The 21,088-nt window shown below is 52.0% G+C and overlaps 7 protein-coding genes across 7 annotated transcripts; 4 read left to right on the forward strand and 3 right to left on the reverse strand.

The window, feature by feature from the left end:
• Positions 1–845: 845 nt before the first annotated feature.
• Z517_08836 (uncharacterized protein) lies at positions 846–1,614 on the forward strand (the record flags this gene model as incomplete). Its single annotated transcript, XM_013427350.1, has 3 exons — positions 846–1,218; positions 1,294–1,329; positions 1,409–1,614. The coding sequence occupies 3 exons, from the start codon at positions 846–848 to the stop codon at positions 1,612–1,614; spliced, it is 615 nt and encodes a 204-aa protein (XP_013282804.1).
• A 913-nt stretch (positions 1,615–2,527) lies between these two features.
• Z517_08837 (uncharacterized protein) lies at positions 2,528–4,311 on the forward strand (the record flags this gene model as incomplete). The annotated part of the gene is made up of 2 exons (XM_013427351.1): positions 2,528–3,525; positions 3,627–4,311. 2 exons carry the CDS (start codon positions 2,528–2,530, stop codon positions 4,309–4,311), a joined length of 1,683 nt encoding a protein of 560 aa, XP_013282805.1.
• Positions 4,312–4,995: 684 nt separating this feature from the next.
• On the reverse strand, positions 4,996–5,982 carry Z517_08838 (uncharacterized protein; the record flags this gene model as incomplete). Its single annotated transcript, XM_013427352.1, has 1 exon — positions 4,996–5,982. One exon carries the CDS (start codon positions 5,980–5,982, stop codon positions 4,996–4,998), a length of 987 nt encoding a protein of 328 aa, XP_013282806.1.
• Positions 5,983–7,374: 1,392 nt separating this feature from the next.
• On the forward strand, positions 7,375–9,436 carry Z517_08839 (uncharacterized protein; the record flags this gene model as incomplete). The annotated part of the gene is made up of 2 exons (XM_013427353.1): positions 7,375–8,576; positions 8,719–9,436. The coding sequence occupies 2 exons, from the start codon at positions 7,375–7,377 to the stop codon at positions 9,434–9,436; spliced, it is 1,920 nt and encodes a 639-aa protein (XP_013282807.1).
• Positions 9,437–10,008: 572 nt separating this feature from the next.
• Positions 10,009–10,962, reverse strand: Z517_08840 (uncharacterized protein; the record flags this gene model as incomplete). Its single annotated transcript, XM_013427354.1, has 1 exon — positions 10,009–10,962. One exon carries the CDS (start codon positions 10,960–10,962, stop codon positions 10,009–10,011), a length of 954 nt encoding a protein of 317 aa, XP_013282808.1.
• Positions 10,963–11,901: 939 nt separating this feature from the next.
• On the forward strand, positions 11,902–17,582 carry Z517_08841 (40S ribosomal protein S12; the record flags this gene model as incomplete). Its single annotated transcript, XM_013427355.1, has 5 exons — positions 11,902–15,795; positions 15,852–16,061; positions 16,217–16,303; positions 16,916–17,030; positions 17,242–17,582. The coding sequence occupies 5 exons, from the start codon at positions 11,902–11,904 to the stop codon at positions 17,580–17,582; spliced, it is 4,647 nt and encodes a 1,548-aa protein (XP_013282809.1).
• An 873-nt stretch (positions 17,583–18,455) lies between these two features.
• Positions 18,456–19,793, reverse strand: Z517_08842 (uncharacterized protein; the record flags this gene model as incomplete). Its single annotated transcript, XM_013427356.1, has 2 exons — positions 18,456–19,294; positions 19,355–19,793. The coding sequence occupies 2 exons, from the start codon at positions 19,791–19,793 to the stop codon at positions 18,456–18,458; spliced, it is 1,278 nt and encodes a 425-aa protein (XP_013282810.1).
• Between the last annotated feature and the right edge of the window lie 1,295 nt (positions 19,794–21,088).

Raw genomic sequence — 21,088 nt, forward strand, 5'->3', positions numbered from 1 at the left:
TACACTTGAAGGAGGATCCGTCTTATGATTCGATATTATGCCAGCAAATCCTCCACTCGCTCCGCCAGGAGGCTTTTCTTCCTCTTTGCTTGTCGGCCGAGTCATCGGTGTGCGCATCTCCTCGCTGTCCACCCTGTCCACTTGTCCTCCATCATTTGCCCACCTCTTTGTGAGGTTGCCCTTGCATTAGTAAATGCATAACCTTCCCATGTTCGGTGCAGTGACTACTTGGATTGGATCAGCAACCGCATTGAACAAGGGTGGTGAAGTTGGGTGGATCAACTCTCTCCTCCCCCCTCCCCACTATAACCACCCCTCCAAACAGACTCTCAAACTCCTTCTGCACCACGGCCTTTTGTTGAGGCGGCTTCCTTTTTGACCAGATTCTCTCGTGTGCGTGCACAATCCCACGTCTTCCCAGGAACGTGTCATCGACGTACTCGTACCCTACCTTTCCGTCACGCAGCAAAGTAGGGAGGGGCTCCGCTCCCCGCCCAATGGGGGAGTCAGGACACAAGGGCCCTTTTGCCGGTCGTGGACAGATAAGGTCGACGGCCGGACCGAGACGTTAGGCTGCTCTTGATTGTTAATGCGCTATGTAGTGTTATTTCTCACGATCCGGAGCCGGCGCCTGTTGCGTGATCTCGCGGTCTGCCTCTGGTTAGTTGGGCCGGTCCAAAAGGTAAGGCTCCCAAAGGATAAAAGGGTCCTAGGATCACCATCCACCTGGAAAGTCTTGTTTTCTTCTCTCAACACCCTCACGACTTCTGCCTTGACTGTCTTCGCTGCCATCTTCACTCTTCGACATATTCCACAATCCATCCAAGGAAAAGACATCACGAACCATGGGTAACCTCGACAACTTCTTCGAGCTCGTCAAGGGCCGTCGCTCCATCTACTCTCTCTCCAAAGAGTCCACCATTCCGGACTCCAAGGTCGAGGAGATTGTCAAGTTCGCCGTCACATGGGCTCCCTCGACATACAACGTGCAGTCGGCCCGTGCGGTAGTGCTCTTCAAGGATAACCACGACAAGGTCTGGGAAATTGTCAAGAAGCACATGGATCAGGTACCCCTGGACGAAGGGATGCGCGGGTATATGAACAGCCGCATCGCTGGGTGGAAGGACAGCTATGGAACGATCTTGTGGTATGAGGACCAAACGGCTTTGGACGCTCTGGCAGAGAAGAACCCCATGGTTAAGCCCAAGCTTACTGAATGTAAGAGCACTCACGATCATTCAAGGGAGGTGGCGGGGTATGGAACCGTGTGTGCTGACAACATGCTTTTCACAGGGTCTGATCATTCCACCGGTATCCATCAATTCATCGGTAAGCCAGGCCTGCATCATAGCACCCACCGTCTGCATTTGCTCCAGCCACATAATGGTACTAATCTCGCTCCTTGCAGTCTGGACTGCCCTCGAGGCTGAGGGTCTGGGTGCCAACCTCCAACACTTCAACTTTCACCCCGGCGTCATCGCGGACCTTGAATCAACCTTTGATATTCCCAAGGAATGGATACTCAAGGCTCAGCTGGTGTTCGGCAAACCCACTGGTGGACCGCAGGAAAAGACGTTCGAGCCGATTGAGAAGAGAGTCATTGTGAAGTCATAGAGGACCAGTAGCGTGGAGATGGGCGTCGAGAGAGCTCATATGTCCACTGTGACTTTGATACATGTCTCCAGCTCACTTGCGGGTCGCTAGCTCGTTCCCACTGTTTGCATAGAAATAGAGGGATTCTTACAAGTCGCTTCAACAGAGAGGGAGGCGCGTCGATATAGACGTGTTTGGCAGAGTTGCGAATATGGCTTCGAGTTCAGCAGGACCAGGGGGTAATTGAACACAAGATCATACCACCAACAAGATGTGTTGTATGATAGAATGAGCATCACCATGAGCACGAGTAAAGTCGGCGTGATTTTCAATGGCAGCCCCCTGGATGGCGCAGGATGCCCAGCTTTAATTCCCCCGTCGATGCCAAGATCCCAAAGCAGCCTAGTGCGTCTTTTCTTAGCCAACGGTCTCATCTCCATCGTCCCCTCGTCCACCCACCCCATTCATTATTGTCCAACATGCGCAATCTTCAACTTCACCTTCCGCGTTTTCCTTATCTCAATCATCGCTCTCTTCCCCTTCCCTTCTGTATCGCTCGTTAATCCTCATAAACCTACTCGCTACTTTCCGCCAGTCTACAGGCAGAGACTCGTTCCTTGCCCTCCAGTGTCTCCGAACGGATTCCGTACAAAGGGAAAAAGGGGGACGAATTGTTACTAATAGCGAATTGTCTTGCCTGACCGGAGCACTCGGAGGTATTCTGACGAGTGGGTCACCTAGAGAGACCCCTATTCACTCCCACTCCCAACCGTACTCGAACAAGACGCGAACAGGGGCTTTTGAGCGTGTTGGTACTTCGACATCGGCGTTTTTACCACGATTCGATTATTTTGTATAACCTGGGCATTGCATTCATCATCTTCCACCTCCTCGTGCAACACAGCATCTTAGCCTTCGGCTCAGGATTGCCAAGATGCAGGGACCTTTGTGGTCGTTGCCGACCATACTGGTCATATTACTTTTCAGCACCCTCACAACTGCTTTCCGACCCCTTCAATTCGTCAAGCACACGGGCCAATCCGGTCGCGCGGACCAGGCATTCAGTATGGTGAACTACTTCAACGAAACCACGCAACAATCCGACCTCTATGTTCGCATGTGGATGTTCCGGTACGGATCCTCCAACAAGGGCTGGGCATCTCTAGGATTGGCTCCGCGGATGAAAGGCGCTCTGATGTTCATCATCTACGGCGATCCGAATTCCGAGGATAAAGGCATGACTTTGACCGTGAGAACTGTGGACGGCCATCACCCTCCCCGGCCTACAGACGAGATGAAGGATTTCTACAGCGGCGTGGTCCCCGAGGTTGAAATTGTGACGGCCCATTTCGAGGACTACACTGGCGAATGGTACTCGGAACAAATGCAAGCGAAACCCTCGCATTTGGGCATCGCGGATTTCATCGTCCGTGGCTACGACCGATGGACCGCCGCCGAACTTGGAGTTCACAATGACACGACGAAACAAGCCATGATCTGGAGTTCCAACTTTAAACAAGACTTTGAAGGCGACTTTTCCGTCGACAGGGCCATCGACATGCACCAGTTTGGTCTTGGATTTGGCTTCTTGTGGGTGGACCTCTTGAATGCGAGGAGCGACGTTGCATTCTTTGGCGACATCAACGAATTGAATGACCATTCTGGAATCAGCGAGACTGCAGAGCCCAACCCGCCGACCGAGGAGGAGCTGAAGAAAGGTGATGAGATCATCGCCGCCCACAATGGCGGTGCCAGCACAGACGGAGGTGACAATGCAAGTGGTGAAGGCGATTCGAAAGAAGTGGTACCAGAAGAGCCTGCCACAGATGGGAAGCCCGAAAGCGATACTTCCGCACCTAGCGTAGACGATGGTACTAAGGTTGAACAGCCCGTCAAGTCGGCCAAGCAGTGGAATATCCGGTCATTAATGTGGTATGTATCTCCTCGACTGTTTTACTGCCTTGGAGCCGTCTCCCAGAACACAAATCTTCTCCCCTAAACACCCCCGCTGACTATTCATTTTCCAATAACAGGCACCTCCACGGCTTCCTCTTGACCATGCCTTTCCTCGTCGGCTATCCCTTGGCAGTCTATCTACTCCGCTCTCCTCGCACGAGCGCCGCAGGGACGGCGTTCAACTACCACTGGACCGTCAACGCTCTGTCCTCTGTCTCCGTGTCGATCGGTGCCCTGATCGGCTTCGTGAATTCGCGCTCCATCTCCATTCCTCACCAGTATGCTGGCATTCTCATTGTCTGCGCTCTGGCTGTCCAGCTCGTTTTGGGCTGGAGACACCACGTCGTCTTCATCGCAACTGGCGGTCGCAAGACCTGGATGAGCACTGTCCACGTCATTTTGGGCCGAATACTCTTCCCTGTCGGAATTATCAATGTCGTCACGGGCCTAATGCTGCGACACTACGGCTGGCCGGTTATCTCACTTTGTATCGCCTTGGCGGTGGTCGAGGCCGTTGTCTTGACCCTCGTGGTAGGCCAGGCGAGGAAGAGGAGGCCTGGCGCTATGCAAAAGGGCCCTTCGGCTCCGACGGCCGACGAAGCAGAAGAGTATTTCCAGCTAACCGGCGACGACGACGACGATGAGTTCAGCGACGACGAGCGTGATGAGGAGACCGGGAGGCTGAATGCCGAGGAGAGGGCCAAGAAGGAAGCAGAACGCGAGGAGCAAAGGAAGAAACTGGCCAAATTGGATCGTGTGTAAGAATGGGAACTGGGATAATACGACATGGAGGCAATCTCGTCCGCCCTGTCTTTCTTTTCTTTTTTTTTTGTTTTTGAGAATACTTTTTGGATGGATTTATCCCACGAGATCATACGAGGGTGAAGGGCACAAAAAGAAGGTTGATGCGAGTTTCGGGGACAATCAATAGAAAGAACCATGTTGCAAGAATGATATATTTTATATATGTGCGTATATCGAGAGTAAACCTTGGTCCTCCTTCTCCGTCTGCTCTGAACCACCAGACGTTTGCCGTGGTTTCCGTTGTCGTTTTGTATTTGTATTTGTATCTATCCACCTGTACATGTACATACCCAATCCTGTCGATAGATGCCTTCTGTATGTACCATTCATGCATCGTCTCTAGCTATGGCTCTGGTTCTGATTCTGATTCTGATTCTTGACGGACTCGTCACCATCAGAATTCAATAGATGATGAAGGAGAGAAGAGGGTAACCTCTTGAATTAGAGTGGCCAAAGGGGGGATTGCTCTGCTCTGATCCATCAAGATGTTGCGTGGCGCGGGTCTATCATCGTCAGGCTATACTCGATCCAACTCCGGCAATGGTACGGTAAGGTAGTCAGAGGCGGTTCGTCGTGGTGGGAATAGACACCTCGTATTCATCGTTTCAGACATAATCGTATGTGAATTCATAGCATCTCCTGTCATATTCCACCCACAATCTCCCTCCACTGTGGGAGGAAATCGCCCGTAAAGTACGTCCCCCATATCGTTCCCGCGGCAATGAGCAGCCCACTCAGTTTCTCCGTCCACGTATGAAACCAAATCGCCGTCATCATGAGCATCCAAAAGTCAAGCACAACCACCGCATACAGAAAATATCTCGACCATATTCGCACCATTGCCACTGACTCTGACTCCCACCCCCCTACTGCTTTGCGTTCCTCCTCGGTCATATCATGGGCCAATGCCGCAGCGGCTCGAGGCGAAACGGACGGATGCGCAGAGTCCCGGTCTGCGATGTATATCTCGTACAGCAGAAAGGCCGAGGAAAGCGCCAGCATGAATACATGACCTGATATGTCATGTCCACCGCGCCATGCTCCACCTGCAGCTTTACATGCGGGGCCTGATGCAATCATGGTCATGTCAACCGCGTCTTTCAGTCCAGTGGTGTTGATCATTTGAGGCTCACAGTGACCGCCGGTGATGGTGAAACTTCGATCGACAAGCGCAGGACCAAAACACCATTGCGTTGTTAGAAACCATGAAATGGTCACCAGACCATAGCGCAAGGTGGACTGTGCGTAGTGTTTCAGTGCACTAGCTGGCGGCGGTCGGGTAGCGATTTGGAGCAGTAGAAAGGCAAGGGTGGTCCAAAACCAACCAAACTTCACAAAATATACGTTGATTATGTTGCGCTTGCCAGCAAAGTAGTTGGTCGAATGGAAGTGCGGAATGTTGAGGTCGGATGTGATTCCGGGAGCGAGTGATTCGGCGGGCGGAGGACTGGCAACTGGGGAGAGGAAGGCGAAGAGAGAGCCCAGCGCGAGGACAACAGGATAAACGAGGAGGAGGTAGGCCGACGGCCTCTGCCGTGTAGAGTGCATGGATGTATGTGTAATTTGCTGTGACTGATCTTGTTTCTCTTGCGCTGCAACAGCCCGGCCGTTACGATGCACCGCAGGCATGGTATTGAGGAGAGAGGAAGAACTGTGGGTGGAGGACGGTCGAAATGTCAGCTTAGACCCAACATGACCTTTTCAGACAGCTCTCAAGATGAAGATGTGTCCACAATTTGAATACTGGCAACGATAGAGGCAAGGTTGGAGGCAGAGGCGATGACGGGTGCAGAAGGCTTGAGAGAGAAATGAATAAAGGCTCAAAGCTGTTTTGATCGGATGACGTCAATCTTCTCGAAAGCCCCATCAACCATCGAGTATTAACTTGGTCCCTTCGTATTTGTTTGTTTGGGAGAAAGACAGTCTCAACGTCCATCCTTCTGTCTACGTTTTCCATGACATCGCGTTTGCACTCTTCATCCCATCATAGTCACACCCATCTCCCACGGTTTGTATCCTTTTCTCTCGGTCGTTTCTTGCTCGCCAGATCACTTCCGAGCGTCCAGCCTGTCAATGTTCGGCACGAAACAGAGTGAGAGCTGCGATCCAGGTTCAATGAGATGAGGAGAAGATGAAGCTACACACTACAGGAAGGGATATTACCTCAGGAAGATAAAGAGAGAGGGATCGAAAGATCTATGGCAGAAGATCCATGGAGGATCGGAGAATGAATAGCACAACACAGACATATCATAGAGCTATCTGCCAGGCAATGTGCGTGGGTTCGGCGTCGTTTGCTATTGCAGTATCATATCCGTGGTTCCCGCATCACATTTGCCATCCTTGTCCTTTCTTTTCTTCAGCCACATGGCATGTAGAAAAGGATCTACAGATTCGAGGCCTTACAAGATCCCGTCCAGGCAGCCTAGAGGCGTAAGAGCTTGACAAGGCTGATGAGCCTCCCTACCATACATGGTCCTTACATGATGATCCAGCCGTGTCCCTCGCCACCTCCCTGGAGATATGGCGGTCGAGCTTGTTTGTGTCCCGGATGCCTGACGACAACAGGGATCCCATTCTATTGTCCAATCAGCGACTTTAAGATCCTTGTCTTGTACTCTGCTGCCTGCGCCCACTCAATGCGTCCTGATTGTGCTCCACTGGCTCAGGCGGCACACAAACGGTGACAGGCGAAAATGCCCAACGCTGTAGGGTCAGCCAAATGTATATGACGGGACAGACTAGTCTATACAGATCGTCGGCCCATCGACGAGAACGATCCATTCAATAGAGTCGGTAGTCGAGGTCTGGAGCAGGCAGAAAGTGATCACGTTTTGACTGATTTTTCAGCTGACCAACGCCTTGCCTTGTCGCCTCACAAATCTCCTGCACGGCTTCACCGCATGGGGGTCTTTCATTTTGCATTCACTTTGTGAGACATTGACTTTACATATCACCTGCCGGACATCGCCAGGTCCATCGATTGTCTGTCTCTGACCAACAACATCGCCTGCTCCAAAGATGAATCTCCAACGGGTAAAGAAAACTGTCGTTGCGGGTAGCAGCAGCCTTGTCGACCTTCCCGAATACATCATCACTTCGTTCGTCCCTGGAGCACGACCATTGTTAGACAAACACCCAACCTTCTTCCGCTTCTTTGGACTTCTCCTGGCCCTCTACTACTTTGGCCCCATCGCTCGGTTCAAATCACTATGGTCTCAGTTCTCCTCTGTCATCGTTGCCACCATCAACATTTCGTCCGACGAGGACCTCTTCAGCTACCTAACCACCTACCTGTCAGAGCGGAAAACCCTCCGTGCGGATCAAGTCTTGACCGCCGTGTCCGGCAACTCCCAGGAGGCAGGTCGACGGAGAAACCGGCGGCTCGACCCAGATGTCGAAGAGACGAGGCGGGCTAATGAAACTCCCAAGATAAAGTACGAGCAAGGCCAGGGTTTGCAATTATTCGTTCACAAGGGCAAGCTCTTCTTTTGTAGTCGCAAGTACGGTGACGGCCACACCTACTACGGCAATCGGTACAAGAGGATGGAAATCATCTCCATATCCTGCCTGGGTCGCTCGACACAACCCATCAAGGACCTTATCGAGCATGTCTACTACCTCAACAAAGCCAAAGAGCGCGCATTGACCATTATTCGAAGACCGTATAGAGGAGGCCAGACATGGAGTCGTGTCACTTCGAAACCCCGGAGAGCACTCGACACCGTAATATTGGATGCGGAGCAAAAAGTCCAGATCATCGCAGACATGGCCGAGTACATGGACGAAGCAACCATGAATTTCTACGCCAACCACGGTATCCCTTACCGACGAGGATATCTTTTCCATGGTCCACCCGGAGTCGGCAAGACTTCATTCGCACTTGCGCTCGCTTCGAATTTCAACCTCGACGTGTATAATCTTTCGCTACTGGACAACGACTTGACAGACTCGGATTTGATTTCACTCCTCAATCAGCTCCCTGGTCGGTCTCTCTTGCTGTTAGAAGATATCGATACCGCAGGTCTGAATAGAAAAGGAGGGAAGTCCACTGTATCATCTCGAAGTTGGAATAGTCGACGTGGGAGAATGCCTCCTCGTGACCCTGAGGATTACGATGTCGACAATGACGAAGACAGTGGTTCTGCCTCACGCGTCACGCTGAGTGGGCTGCTGAATGCGATCGACGGTGTTGCCGCACCTGAGGGCCATGTTTTGATCATGTAAGTCTTCTCTTGTCATCTTCAGTATTCAAGCAGCAGAAACAAGCAACATGCCCTCCCAGAGCACTGTTCTTATTTCCGCTTACTCAAGCTGTGGCAAAATTCTCTTGTGTGACAACCTTTGCTAACTGCGATTGTAAAGGACGACCAACAAACCGAACGAACTTGACGACGCCCTCGTGCGAGCCGGCCGAATCAGCGTGAGGGTGGGCTTTAGCAATGCAAGTAAAAAGCAAGCAGAGGAGATATTTTTGAGAATGTATCTGGATTTACCGAACGGCGCAAGTCTGAGGGAAACCGAGGAGGGAGCTGGAGCATTCACGGACTCGATGACTGCTCCAGCGCCTTCATCTGACAGTGAGGCCGAAAAGAGTGGGTTTGAACTGCCAGACGACATGGAAACCACCCGCCTGCGTGGTCTCGCGCAGAAATTCGCCTCGCTGATCCCCGAGGGCGATTTTTCGCCTGCCGATCTTCAAGACTACCTTCTCATCAACAAAAAGGACCCAGAGAAAGCGTTGGACGAGCTACCCAAGTGGATCGAAGATATCTACGAAGAGCGGAAGAAGAGGGAAGAGGAGCGGGAGGAGGAACGAGAGGAGAAGAGGGAGAAGAACAAAGAGGAAAGGCGGAGGTTTAGGGAGGAGGTGAAGAGAGCCGTGAAAGGCGTAGAGGAAGACGAGGACGAGGACGAGGATGATGCGGACGACAAGAGTAAAAGCAAGGATGGGGTTAAAGATGCGGGAGCGGAAAAGGGCGGCAATGGCAACAACAACAACAAGGCTGAAAAGAAGGACACTGATACCGCTGGTGGCGGTGACAAATCTGGCCAGAAGAGTGATGCTTCCAGCAATGCCTAGACAGCACAGAAGCTGAGGTGATAACGCAACACTCACCCCGAGCTCTATATGCTCAGCTCATGACTACCATAGCAACGGACATATCCATTGAACTTGATCAATCGAAGAAATTCTGGGGAATTAGAGCGAGGATTACTCTGCAGACTCGCCGAGCGGAACATGCGCTGGCACTGGCATGTTGCCGTCCCTGCTGGCGGATGATGATGAGCAAGGGCTCGCTTGAAATCTACCGTAGGGATCTGATGGTCGGAAACATGGCAGAGACTGGGTGTTATGGGTTGAAGCCGTTTGAGAGACGTGCTTGTCACTGGCGTCGACCCGAGGACATACATACAGCAACAGTTCAGGGATGTTGATGAGGCGACCGTTGTAATGAATCTTACTATCAACCCGTGACCACGCAGATATGATTCCCCGGGGTTCTAACCACCGTTGTTCACGACGGACTGGACGAATCAACTCTTCTGGCCATCGATCTTCTTCGTACTTTTCATTCCCGGTCGTCCCCATTGTTGCGTCTAGGGGGCCTCCATCGTGCCAGTGAAACTGTGTCTCGCTCTGGTCCCGCAATATTAATAAACCGGGGGGATCATTCTCCATCTCTTAATGACCTCCCACGCCCTGTCAGGAAATTTCGTCCGAAGCCACTTCTTTGTCCCATCGGCTGTCACACCCAGGTTCACCGCGACAAAGACAAGAGCGCAGAAGAGTGTCCAGTTGATGGATGCTATTGCTGGTTTCCGGCTGTAACCATGGTGCTGGGAAAGGACTTCTCGAAATGGGGCGTCTAGGAAGGAGAGGCTGAGGTAGATAAGACACTCGGCAGTGTAATGTGGCGCCACGATCCATCGGAAGGCATGTTTCTCTGGCAAGGTGTATTTCTTCAGGTCTGACAGGTAGCGGTGATAGAGATTTTGTCGGTCACTGGCCCAGAAGAAGAGGAATGTCCATATCAGAGTCTTGGCCGTCCATAAAACAGTTCCCTGATCCCTGCCTGCTTCGGTTCTCTGGGCTTGATTGAAGTCGACGTCGAGATGCTCCACCCAGATGGCGAGGTTTGTGACCACATAAAATACCATGCCGAGGACATAGTGACCTATCCACATCCGTGAATTGCTCGGTTGGGCAAGGACGAGACACTCAATCAGTCGTCGACAACCTTGAAGTAACATCAATACCGAACAACAAAAAGGGATGTCCATGTTCGGGTTCTTGATCGTTTCTGCATAGTGACGAAAAATGAACAGACAGGCTAGTGAGCATGTGATGGATAGGACATAGAAGTGAGTGAACCATGCATGAGGGACAGTGAAAGTAGCAACGTAGTCGAGAAATCTCGCTCCTACCAAAGGCTGATTCTTCTTTGTAGATTTGCCCTTCCCACTACTGTGATCTTGGTCTCCCGCACGCGGTCCATATGCGAGGAATCGATCTTTGAGTGCAGGGATCAGGCGGATGATGAGGATGGCTAGACTGCTGAGGAGATAGAAGGCTTTGATCGCCTGAATGACTGATGAAGTCTGCATCATGCAGGGTCTTTTGACTGTCTGTGTCTGGCTGGCTCACGGTGGGATTCATGTCCAGACCTCACGATTCATGCAGGAAGATTCAGAACCGCGCCAATGTTGCCCTTTGCCATCGTTTTTCTCGCGCTTGCTGGCAATCGCAGATAAGAAACAGCGGTCATACAGGACGTGGAACAGGCGAGTCTGAGAGCACCGGCCCGCTCGGGGAAGTCTGTGCAGAAGGACAGAAGGAGAGGTGGGTGGAGAGCTGAAATACTACTCGTGCGTCTGAGTGCTCGTAGTGGATGTTTAGTGGTCCATAAGATGAAATCTGGTTCGAGAGGAGATGGAAATTGGGCTCCTGGTCAGAAAAGATCCGTTGGGCGCCGGATGGTTTTGCCAGGGACACCCCCGACTGGTTGGCTGGGGAGCCCTGAGATAAAGTGTCCTTGTTTCTAGTTGGGGGGGTTGGGGCCACCACCACGGTTGCCTACCACCTACCCAGAGGCAAACAAGCATGTTGCTGAGCCTGGAACAAGGAGTGGGGGGAGCCCACCAATTCCAATTTGAGCCCCCCAGTGCGCCTGGGGCATTTCAGCTCACGTGAACAGGATCTGCGAGCCACCAAGGCTTGGAGTCGAAATCGAGTTTCGTCTCCCCCGTCTCTTTGGGCTTGCGTTTCTGTGCTTCACAATGTGGTGAACCCATCAAAACGCCCACCCAAACAGGACGCTTCATCTCCCTGCACCGTGTCCGAACTCCCTCCCGCACGCCAGCATCCATACACGGCTTGAAAACGTTATCGCTCGCCCGCCCGACCACCTCTGCCACCCTTCACCGCCGGTGTCCGTCGATACTCTCTATCCCAACCTCCTCCTCCATCCGCAACACCCATTCTCCCCGTCCAAAACGGCCAACGACATCTCTCAGAGCGAGAATGAAGAGGAGACGGCCATCGTTATGACTGATGCAGTCGGCTCCAAAGAGTCTCGAAATGCCGCTCTCCAGAAGACCGCGAACGAGGCTACCAGTGCTGGATCGACCACTGCACGTGTCTGGGATTCGAAGTTCAGAGAAAGGTCCTCGATTCCTGCGACGGTTAGAGGCACCATTGACCAAGTCATGGCTGGTGCTGCGGCTGAGGCAGATGCGGATGGTGATTCAGAGGCAGAGACATTGATTCAGTCACCAGAGAAGCAGAGGACCATCGCCAACCACACGTCCGTCACAGGATCGGCAAGTGTTACCAGGCTTAAGGATGGAGATTCGGCTGTTGGAGCAACTGCGACCGAAAATGACAACAATTCCAGAAAGCGCAAGCGTAGCATTGATGATGCGCAGGATGATCCCGCCTTTTCCGTCTCCAGTCGTCGCAGCTCGCCTTTATCATCGCCCCGAATACCTCCGCATTCCCCAGATAGCGAGTCAGAGTTATCAGACCATATCGCATCTCGAAATTCCAAGCAGGCGCGGCCTCAACGTGAAGACGATATCATCAGTGTGCGTGATGCCGGGGAAAAGCCAGTCAAGAACCAAAGTCGCAAGCGTCGTCCAAGCGATATTCTGCCTCCGATAAGCAAACATCGCACAAAGACCAGTAGCGGCGGAGTGGATCCGACCTCGTCAGAACGCCGCGAAACCAGATCTGCCACTTATCCCCGTCATTCTTCGCAAGACCGCTCTCCTTCGCCAAGGCCACAAAGAAGAGAACATAGGCGTGGGATATCGACCCAGTTGACACTTGGCGATGTTGAGAGGAAAAAGCGTGGGCGGCCTCCCTCAATTCACACCAGACGAAGTGGTTCGGCAGATAATACGCGCGATCGCTCGGCCTCTTCGGACGTCTCAGACTCTCCTCGCCAGCCACGACCCGTCCTCCTGCACAAGTTCTCGTCTACAGAGCATGATACCATGTCGCCGGTTAAAGCCCCCGGCCCTCGCAAGTGGCGAGACAAGAATGGTAGAACCTTCCTGTCACGAGCATGCAGTAACAACGATCTTGCAGCGGCGAAAATCAAGTTTTCCGAACGACCAGAAGATCTCAACCAACCCGACAATGCAGGAAACACTCCGCTCCAAATTGCCGCGCTCCAAGGCTATGTCGATATCGTGAGGTTCCTGTTGGAGAACGGATGCGAGATCGATACACGGAACATTGATAAAGACACCGCACTTATTGATGCAGTTGAGAACGGTCACGTTGAAGTCGTCAAACTCCTTCTCGAATACGGAGCGAATCCACGAATGGGCAACGCTAAGGGCGATGAACCATACGAACTTGTTCCTCAAGATGACGAGAACTATGAACAGATCCGACGGCTCCTTGCCGACGCAAAAGAGAAACCCAGCAATAGGCGAGTATCTTCTGAGCACAACGACACGGCTCGAGACGGGAATTCCTCGCGAGCAGCTTCTGCAGCTAGCCCCCGCGATTCACCACCCCTCATGGGACCTAGAAGTCCGCCTGCTGCCTACGGTAGGCGGAGAACTGGTCGCAGCGAATCCACTCGTAATGATCTTCTCTGGCAAGCAAATACTCAGGAGAATCTGAAAAAGTTGGCGGGGAAAGGTGATGTCCAAGGCGTGGCCAGTATCCTCAATGTCTTGCAAAAGGCTGAAACAGAGTCTTTAATAGCAGCCGCCAAAGCTGGGCACGAAGAGGTCTTGCAGCTGATTCTGGCGATGGGTGATCCTGAAGCCGATCCTGACCCAATTCGAAGCCTGAGACCTGGATTCAACACTCCGATGCTCGCAGCTATTGGCAGAGGGCATCCGGAAGTTGTCAAACTTCTCGTCGAGCAGCTAGGTTTCAATCCTACCAGGAGGATTCTTAAAGGGAAGACCTATTATGAGATCGCTGCCGAGCGGAAAGGTGAACGGTGGGAGCAGGAGTATGAGATTCTAAAGACGGCCTACGACAAATACCACGCAACACAACGAAGAGTGAGCTCTCCGCGGGTTACTAGAGACCTAGACAAGGCCAAAGGTCGTGTCAGTCGCCGCTCACAATCTCCGAACTCCACTAACTCGCAAAATTCCTCGAGTCCGATCTTGACGCAAAGACAATTGGCGGGCAAGCTGCCTAATTTTGCTGAAAAGGAAAAGGATCGAGACCTTGGTTCTGTAGACGGACAAGACAGGCGGAAGCATCACGTTTCGAAACGAGATGTCGGAGGTTCACCTATTGCTGTTTCTTCTGATCAGGATCAGTCGGTACACGCGTCGCGCAAAGGTCATATCAAACGTCGTAGCCAGAGCGACCTGCCACCACCGCCTAACCTGGAATCCGAGGTCACGCATCGGCGAAGACGTCTTGTTACCGGTAAAGAGCACCGCAGCCGCAAGGGCAATTCCGGTGCCTCATCAGATGACGAAGACGCCGTAGTCATCGTTACTCCGGAAAGTCAACCGGCCACGGTGCTCAAACGAACTCGGGAACACGTTTCGCCAGGACCAGCAGTGATCGAGGAGGCTGACAATGGTCGCAGCACTGCTAAGAAGCGACGGACCGTCATCGAAAGCAGTCCGGAAGAAACCCGCCCTGGCCCGAAGAATCTCAAGCGTGGCTCATCCTCTCCCACACTTGGCCGCAAATCGGATGACGGATTTGGTCCGAAGCGCGAGAAAGCCAGATCTCAGCCAGCTATCCAAGAAGATCCGAAGGAAGCCATGGAGATTGACAAGCACAGGCCTGGACTAGACACACCGAGTGACACTATTGAAACTGAAGCATCGACGGGTCCTCCTGGCAGTGCAGGCTTTCAATCAAAGGTGATTCTTGGAGGAACCATCAAAGCCGAGCCGGTCGAGCGGGGCACTTCTGAGACAGACCTTCAGCATCAGAGAGAAGAAAGTGCCCGAAAAGCTGAAGAAGCTAAGCGACTTGAGGAGACCAAACAGCTTGAAGAGACCCGACGTCTTGAAGAGGCCAGACGGCGTGAAGAGGCACAACGCCTTGAACAGGCCAGACTCGAAGAAGCACGTCGACTTGAAGAGGCCAAGCAAGTCGAAGAGGCGCGTCAACTGGAAGAAGCCAAGCGAGTCGAAGAAGCTAAACGACTGGAAGAAGCTAAGCGAGCCGAAGAAGCAAAACGAGCTGAAGAGGCACGTCGACTTGAAGAGGCCAGACGACGTGAAGAGACTAGACGTCTCGAAGAGACAAGACGACTCGAAGAGATCAGAAAGCGTGAGGAGGCAAGGCGACTGGAAGAGGCCAGGAGGCGCGAGGAAGAAAGAATTGCGGCTGAGAGGGCAGAGGAAGAACGGAGACTTGCGGAAGAGGCGGAAAAACGTCGAAAGGCTGAAGAGGAAGCTGCTCTCAGGCGGAAGGAAGAGGAGGCACGGAAAGAGCGCTTAAAGCGTGAGCTCGAGGAAAGACAACGCAAACAGGAAGAGCAGCTTCGAGAGCAACAACGCCGAGAGCGACTCGAGGCCGAACGGCGCAGGCGAGAGGCGTTGCCAGCATTGCTTAGGCAATGCGCCCTACTCCTCGATGCCGGAGATTCCAGGGCCAGAAGTGAGCATTGGTTGAACCTTTTCCTGCCATTGTACACTGTCAAGTCTGCACAGCTCGATCCCAATACTCCAGCCGCCGACCGGGACAACCTATGGATTCCAAATTTCCAAGTTGCTGGACTGCTTGCGACCAAGGATTTGAATCTACGAAGCTATACTTCTCTGGAGAGACGGCCGGTCACACCACACGAACGACAACGTCTTTGGCAAGTGTCGAGGAATAACCTGTCATATGAGTTCGAAACCAATCAGTACAATACAACAATCAATATGGCGATTGAGCGCGAGCGAGAGGAGCGACCAAAGTTCTTTGCCATGGAGGAACTTTTTTGGGTCAAGGTATGTGGTGTATTTTTGTGCCTGAATTCGTGATTTGGTAGCTAACTTGCACGCAGCTTTCCGACTTCGAGGATCAGCTCTTTCGACATCCGCACCTGAAGAACCTGAAGATCAGGAAACAGCCGATCTCACTTCGGGTCCTTTCGTTGCATCAGCATAACGCAGGTGGATCTCCGTCGCAAAGCGCTGCTGCATACCCCGACTTTGGTAAAAACGTGAAATCAGGCCAACTGACAAATGGCCTGACTTCCCACGCGTCTCCCATTGTTAATGGAAACGGATCCGGTTATACTCATTGAAAGGGGTTAATGATTGACGACTGAGAGAGTTGAGGCATTGATTGGCCTTGGTAGGCCACTTGCAGAGTTATTTCGAGAACGGGACTCTGATGTTTATGGTCTTGATCGGCTTTTGGATGCAGAGCACGGAGGTTTTAGCAATTCATTCGTTGACATATGAAGATATGAATTCGCCGTTGTTTGAGTCTACGGTAGATGGCAGTAGCTACGTACTTGGAATTGTGTCCATGAGCACATCACAACATGCATGTTGGGAGGCTGTGTTACAAATCAATATCGCAGATGACAATAGGCTCCCGGGGACATTTCCCGCTCGTGTTTTCTTTTATTTTGACTAGGTTAGTACGAGGCACATAATACTAATAACCTTTATCACACCCTTCCACGCGCGAGAATGCCACGCTGATTTTATAATCACGTGATCACTCTGATTTCTTGGCAAAGTCTTGGAGGGACACGCACCGTAATTTCGCATTTTCGACCTGCAAAAAGTTCCGGACCTTTCCCTTTTGCATGATACTATTCATTCCTTTCCCAAGTTGACTCTTTGAGGATCATCCGACAAATTGTTGATAGACAAGTACTTGCACACAAGTAACGAATCGCCAATATGGTATGTTCCCCCATTTTTCCCGCCAAACGCCCCCTGTCCAAGGTGTCCCAAGCCCGAACTTTTGAGTTTCCGCCGACTCACGAAAGAGATGCCACGGACACGGCAAGATTTGGGCATGGAGGATCTGGGTTGATTTCTTTTATTACTTCTCCTTGTGCACCGTCATCTTGTGGACGCAAAAATACTGACGTTGATTGTGTCTGCGTAGTCGGAAGGAGAAGAGCCCACTTCCCCCGTCGAAGAAGTCGCCGCGGCCGATGAGGTCGAAGTCTCTGGTGATGCCGGCGCCTCTGGTTCCATGTCCGTCCTTGATGCTCTAAAAGGTGTGTGTCCGGCATTTTGTTTTTGATCTCAGGCAACTGGTGGAGGACAGAAGAAAGAAACATGACAGGAGGGGAGATATCCAAAGCACGACGCCGTGCTTTTGACATGTTTCACGGATGGGAAGGAATCGAAGAAGGAGAACCAAGAGCATGGAATAAAGAATTGAAAAATGGTGGCTGTAAAACTGAGGGCTAACTCCCATGTCTGCAGGAGTCCTCAAACTCGCCCTCATCCACGATGGTCTCGCTCGCGGCCTGCGCGAAGCCTCCAAGGCGCTCGACCGTCGCCAAGCGCACATGTGCGTCCTCAACGAGGCCTGCGAGGAGGAAGCCTACAAGAAGCTCGTCGTCGCCCTGTGCTCCGAGCACAAGATCCCGCTGATCAAGGTCCCCGACGGCAAGATGCTGGGCGAGTGGGCCGGTCTGTGCGTCCTGGACCGAGAGGGCAACGCCCGCAAGGTGGTCAACTGCAGCTGCGTCGTGGTTAGGGACTGGGGCGAGGAGAGCCAGGAGCGCAACGTCCTTTTGAACTATTTCCAGACCGAGCAGTAAATTAACCGAATCGGAAGTCGAGGACGGGAGGAGTGTTGTCGCTGCTGCTCCTCTACCTCGTTGTCTCCTTTTGCTCGTCACCTTCTTCAATCACAAATCGTTACTTTGTGGTTCCTATTCCTTGGCTCCTTGTGATGAAGGGTTGATGGAGGGTGGAAAAACGGACAGAAAATTCAACTACTTCGGGAACTTCGAGGCGGGAGAAGATATTTGGGTGTTGTGCTGGTGCTGGTGGTGGGCCCCGGTCGGCGGTCGGCTTGCGCGAGGCTGGTGGAAGAAGAAGAAAAACCAACAAGACATTCAAACACCCTTCTACTACTCCTTCAACGTCTACTACTTCTTGCTTTGCTCTACTAACTTTTTTCTCTTCCTCTATTCTCTGTATTCTGTTTGTACCTCGTTTTGCTTGACTTTGCTTTGCTTTGCTTTGTGTCGCATGGCATGTTGTGGCACGGTATGGCATTGCATAGTTGGCAAAGCGTGCAAGGACAGCACCAGGACGGGGGGGAGGAGAGCAGAACCAAAAAGATGAAAACCTAAATGTTTCACGTAAAATACGAGGAACTTGTGTGTAGAGGAGACGAGAGACACATCCTTCGCTCCCTTCAGACCCATGCTAAAGTGTTGCAGAAATGAGCGGTATATTTGTATGTACCGAGCAGTCATGGTCGTAATCTCGTAAATCATCGTGATATCAAAACGAAACGGCGTATTCGAGCGTCCCCGGCCATGTGGTTAATGATAGAAAAGGGGGACCGCTCTGACCACCACAGACACCGCCGAGTCCCGGACAATTGCTTGCCTGAGAACAAGGCCATATTTACCTCTAGAAAGGCAGGCTGATCAGCTACCTCATCCTGCTCTTCAACCTCCTTAGACCACACCCATGCTTTCGGTACCTTCGCCACCCCTGGTCCCCGCTGTGTTCTCCTGCATCATTCGGAGCTTCCTCTTCGCGCTCCCGAAGCCATCAATACCTTTCTCCTGGTTCTCGCCCAGCCACGCCTTCGCCGCCTCTCCCATCACGCCCTTTCCAAAGTAATACACAAAGTGGCCGATCATAATCAGTGTAAATGCAATGGGATACAACCAATGCACGTGGAGATGGAACACCCGTAGACCGATAATCACACCCCAAAAGTTTCCTGTCAAAAGGGAGATGTTTTGGAACGCTGCGCTGGCGAAGCGATAAAGGATGGGAACGAGGGTGTAGAAAACGAACAGAATGAGGGTATAGCCTGTCAAATAGCCTCCAACTTTACTGTTCCAGGTTGCGGTGTGGAAAGAGTGGCGGTCGAAGATACCGGCTTGTGCGCCATTGATGATGGTGGCCCAAAAGCCAAGCTGGCCGATCACTTCATAGAGGGGCCTGCCCGACACAAACCACTCCTCATAGACGTTGCACAAGCCGTAGAAGGTCGCGCCCAACAGCGCAAACAGGTCACCCTTGAGCTGGTTGCCGGAAGAGACGTCCCCGCCATTGGAGCCGGTGATGTGGTCAGAGGCCAGTAAAAGTCCCATTCCACCAATGCATACAAAAATACCGAGAACTTGAGCCCAGTGGTATCGCACACGGAGGAAGATGAAGGAGATGACGACCACAACAACAATAGCCCAGAAGTTGATCAATTGGGCCGATAGAATGGTGGTGTAGCGGTAGGCAAGTACAGTGAAGTAGTTGCCCTCGACGTCGAAGAAAGCAAGAATGATATCTATAGTTCTGCGGTTAGTCCTTGAGCGGCTCAACATGACAATGTATTGAAGAAGCATACATTTCCAACCATCCTTGAGGACCATTCGCGACCACTTCTTGAAGCCATATTTGTACAGGGTGTAACCCGTGTAGACGAAATTAAGCAATACGTAATTGAACAGGGTCTGGAAGGCGGGGATGCTGGTTCCCTCAGCCGCCAACAAGCTTGTCAAAGTGTTTGTACCAGTAATGCAGATAGCCAGTATCTGTCCCAGAAACAAAATGAGCCAAAAGTCCTTGGTCTTGAAGAAGGCAAACTTGGAACGCCACGACTGTTTCTTAAGTCCACCTGTTTCATCGTCACCAACGGCAGTGGTACCACGTTCGGGACTCGCTTCAATGATCTCAGGATGTCCATGCTCGATGGGGGAACGAGAGCTGGAGGACCCGGTGCCATAATCGCGGCCAAGGTCGACGCTGGAAGCGCGGATGACCTTGACATCCTTAGAATCGCTCATGGTGCCTGGCTCTTGAAAAGAGGTTCGCTATTGGGAGGCAGTGGTCAAATTGGAGCTTTATGTCGAGAAGCGAGCGCAAAACTCCCGAAGTCGCTCGCTGTGGAAGATGGGGGTTTGAGAATGCCTAAAGGGCGATGGGAAGAAAGAAGAGCAGAGGACGAAAAGGCACGGAAAACCATTTTGTAGGGTCTTTTTGGCATGGTTGCATCTGGTGATCGGTGGTGACCGAAACGATGTGTGTTGGATTGGTTGAGTAGCGGGTGAAGCGCAGATCAAGTCGTCACTCGACTGGTCCAGAGCGTGGTAGATGGAACGCAAGGGTAGAGAAAGACTGCAGAAAGAGTGGGGGTGAGGCGCTCTGTACCAGTGGATTTTTTCTTTTTTTTTTTTTTCCCGCTTATCGCTTCTCAGATACCCACGTGATGGAGGGGGTTTGGAAAAAGTATTTTCCGGACACCAGCCTCCAAATGTCACTAGCGTCAACACGTGACTGGATGGCACTTTCCGGCATAACAATTTGTGCACATTGTGGTAACATGTGACATCCTAGTGCTTGGAGTGCATAACTTTGTATCAAAGTACCTCTCTCGTACTCGTATAGCTACGGGAGGTAGGAGGAGTGCATGCCCTATACCAAACAGGTGGTGCTGCCAACTTGGACAAGTCCCTTGGCTATATACTTGTTCTCGGTATCTGCGACAAGGACTTGGACACAAGAATTGGCCCGTAGCCGAACAAGTTTAGGGGGGGCTAGACACGAAAATCTAACACGCTCGCCACGCTTATCGCCCCCACCACAGCCTCGGATGGCTGGATGGGACAATTTCCCTGGTCTTGATGGTCAGGGTTGGCAGCATTGGCGGTTTCGGTAATTGGCGGCTAGCAAGGTGCCAAGCGGAGGCTAATGCAGGGAGAAGCCATCCACTGGAGTCCATCCTCTGCCACTCAATGTCTAGAAATGTTGCAGTTCAGCCTCATCAGGCTGGTGCGAGGCGCCGGACAAGCACGCGAGCAAATAGTAAGCCGCGGAACAGAGTAACAGGGGCGTTCCAAGAAACCCCTTATGGTCTTGGGCTGAATCTTCCAAACCATCCAAGACAAATGTCGTGATTTCAAGCCTCGATTGCACTGGCACCCCAAGGCCATCGTATCCGGCGTGTCCAACCCACCGTCCTCTCCATGGCTGTGGACTGATTGTTACTCCGTACACTCTTTTTCTTCTCCTACTTGTCTTTTGATGAACTCTCCTTTGATCGTTCATTCTTGTTAGGAACCTAATTCAGGGCAAGGCGGAC

Source organism: Fonsecaea pedrosoi, assembly GCF_000835455.1.
Source record: "Fonsecaea pedrosoi CBS 271.37 unplaced genomic scaffold supercont1.5, whole genome shotgun sequence".
Classification (NCBI taxonomy): Eukaryota; Fungi; Ascomycota; class Eurotiomycetes; order Chaetothyriales; family Herpotrichiellaceae; genus Fonsecaea; species Fonsecaea pedrosoi.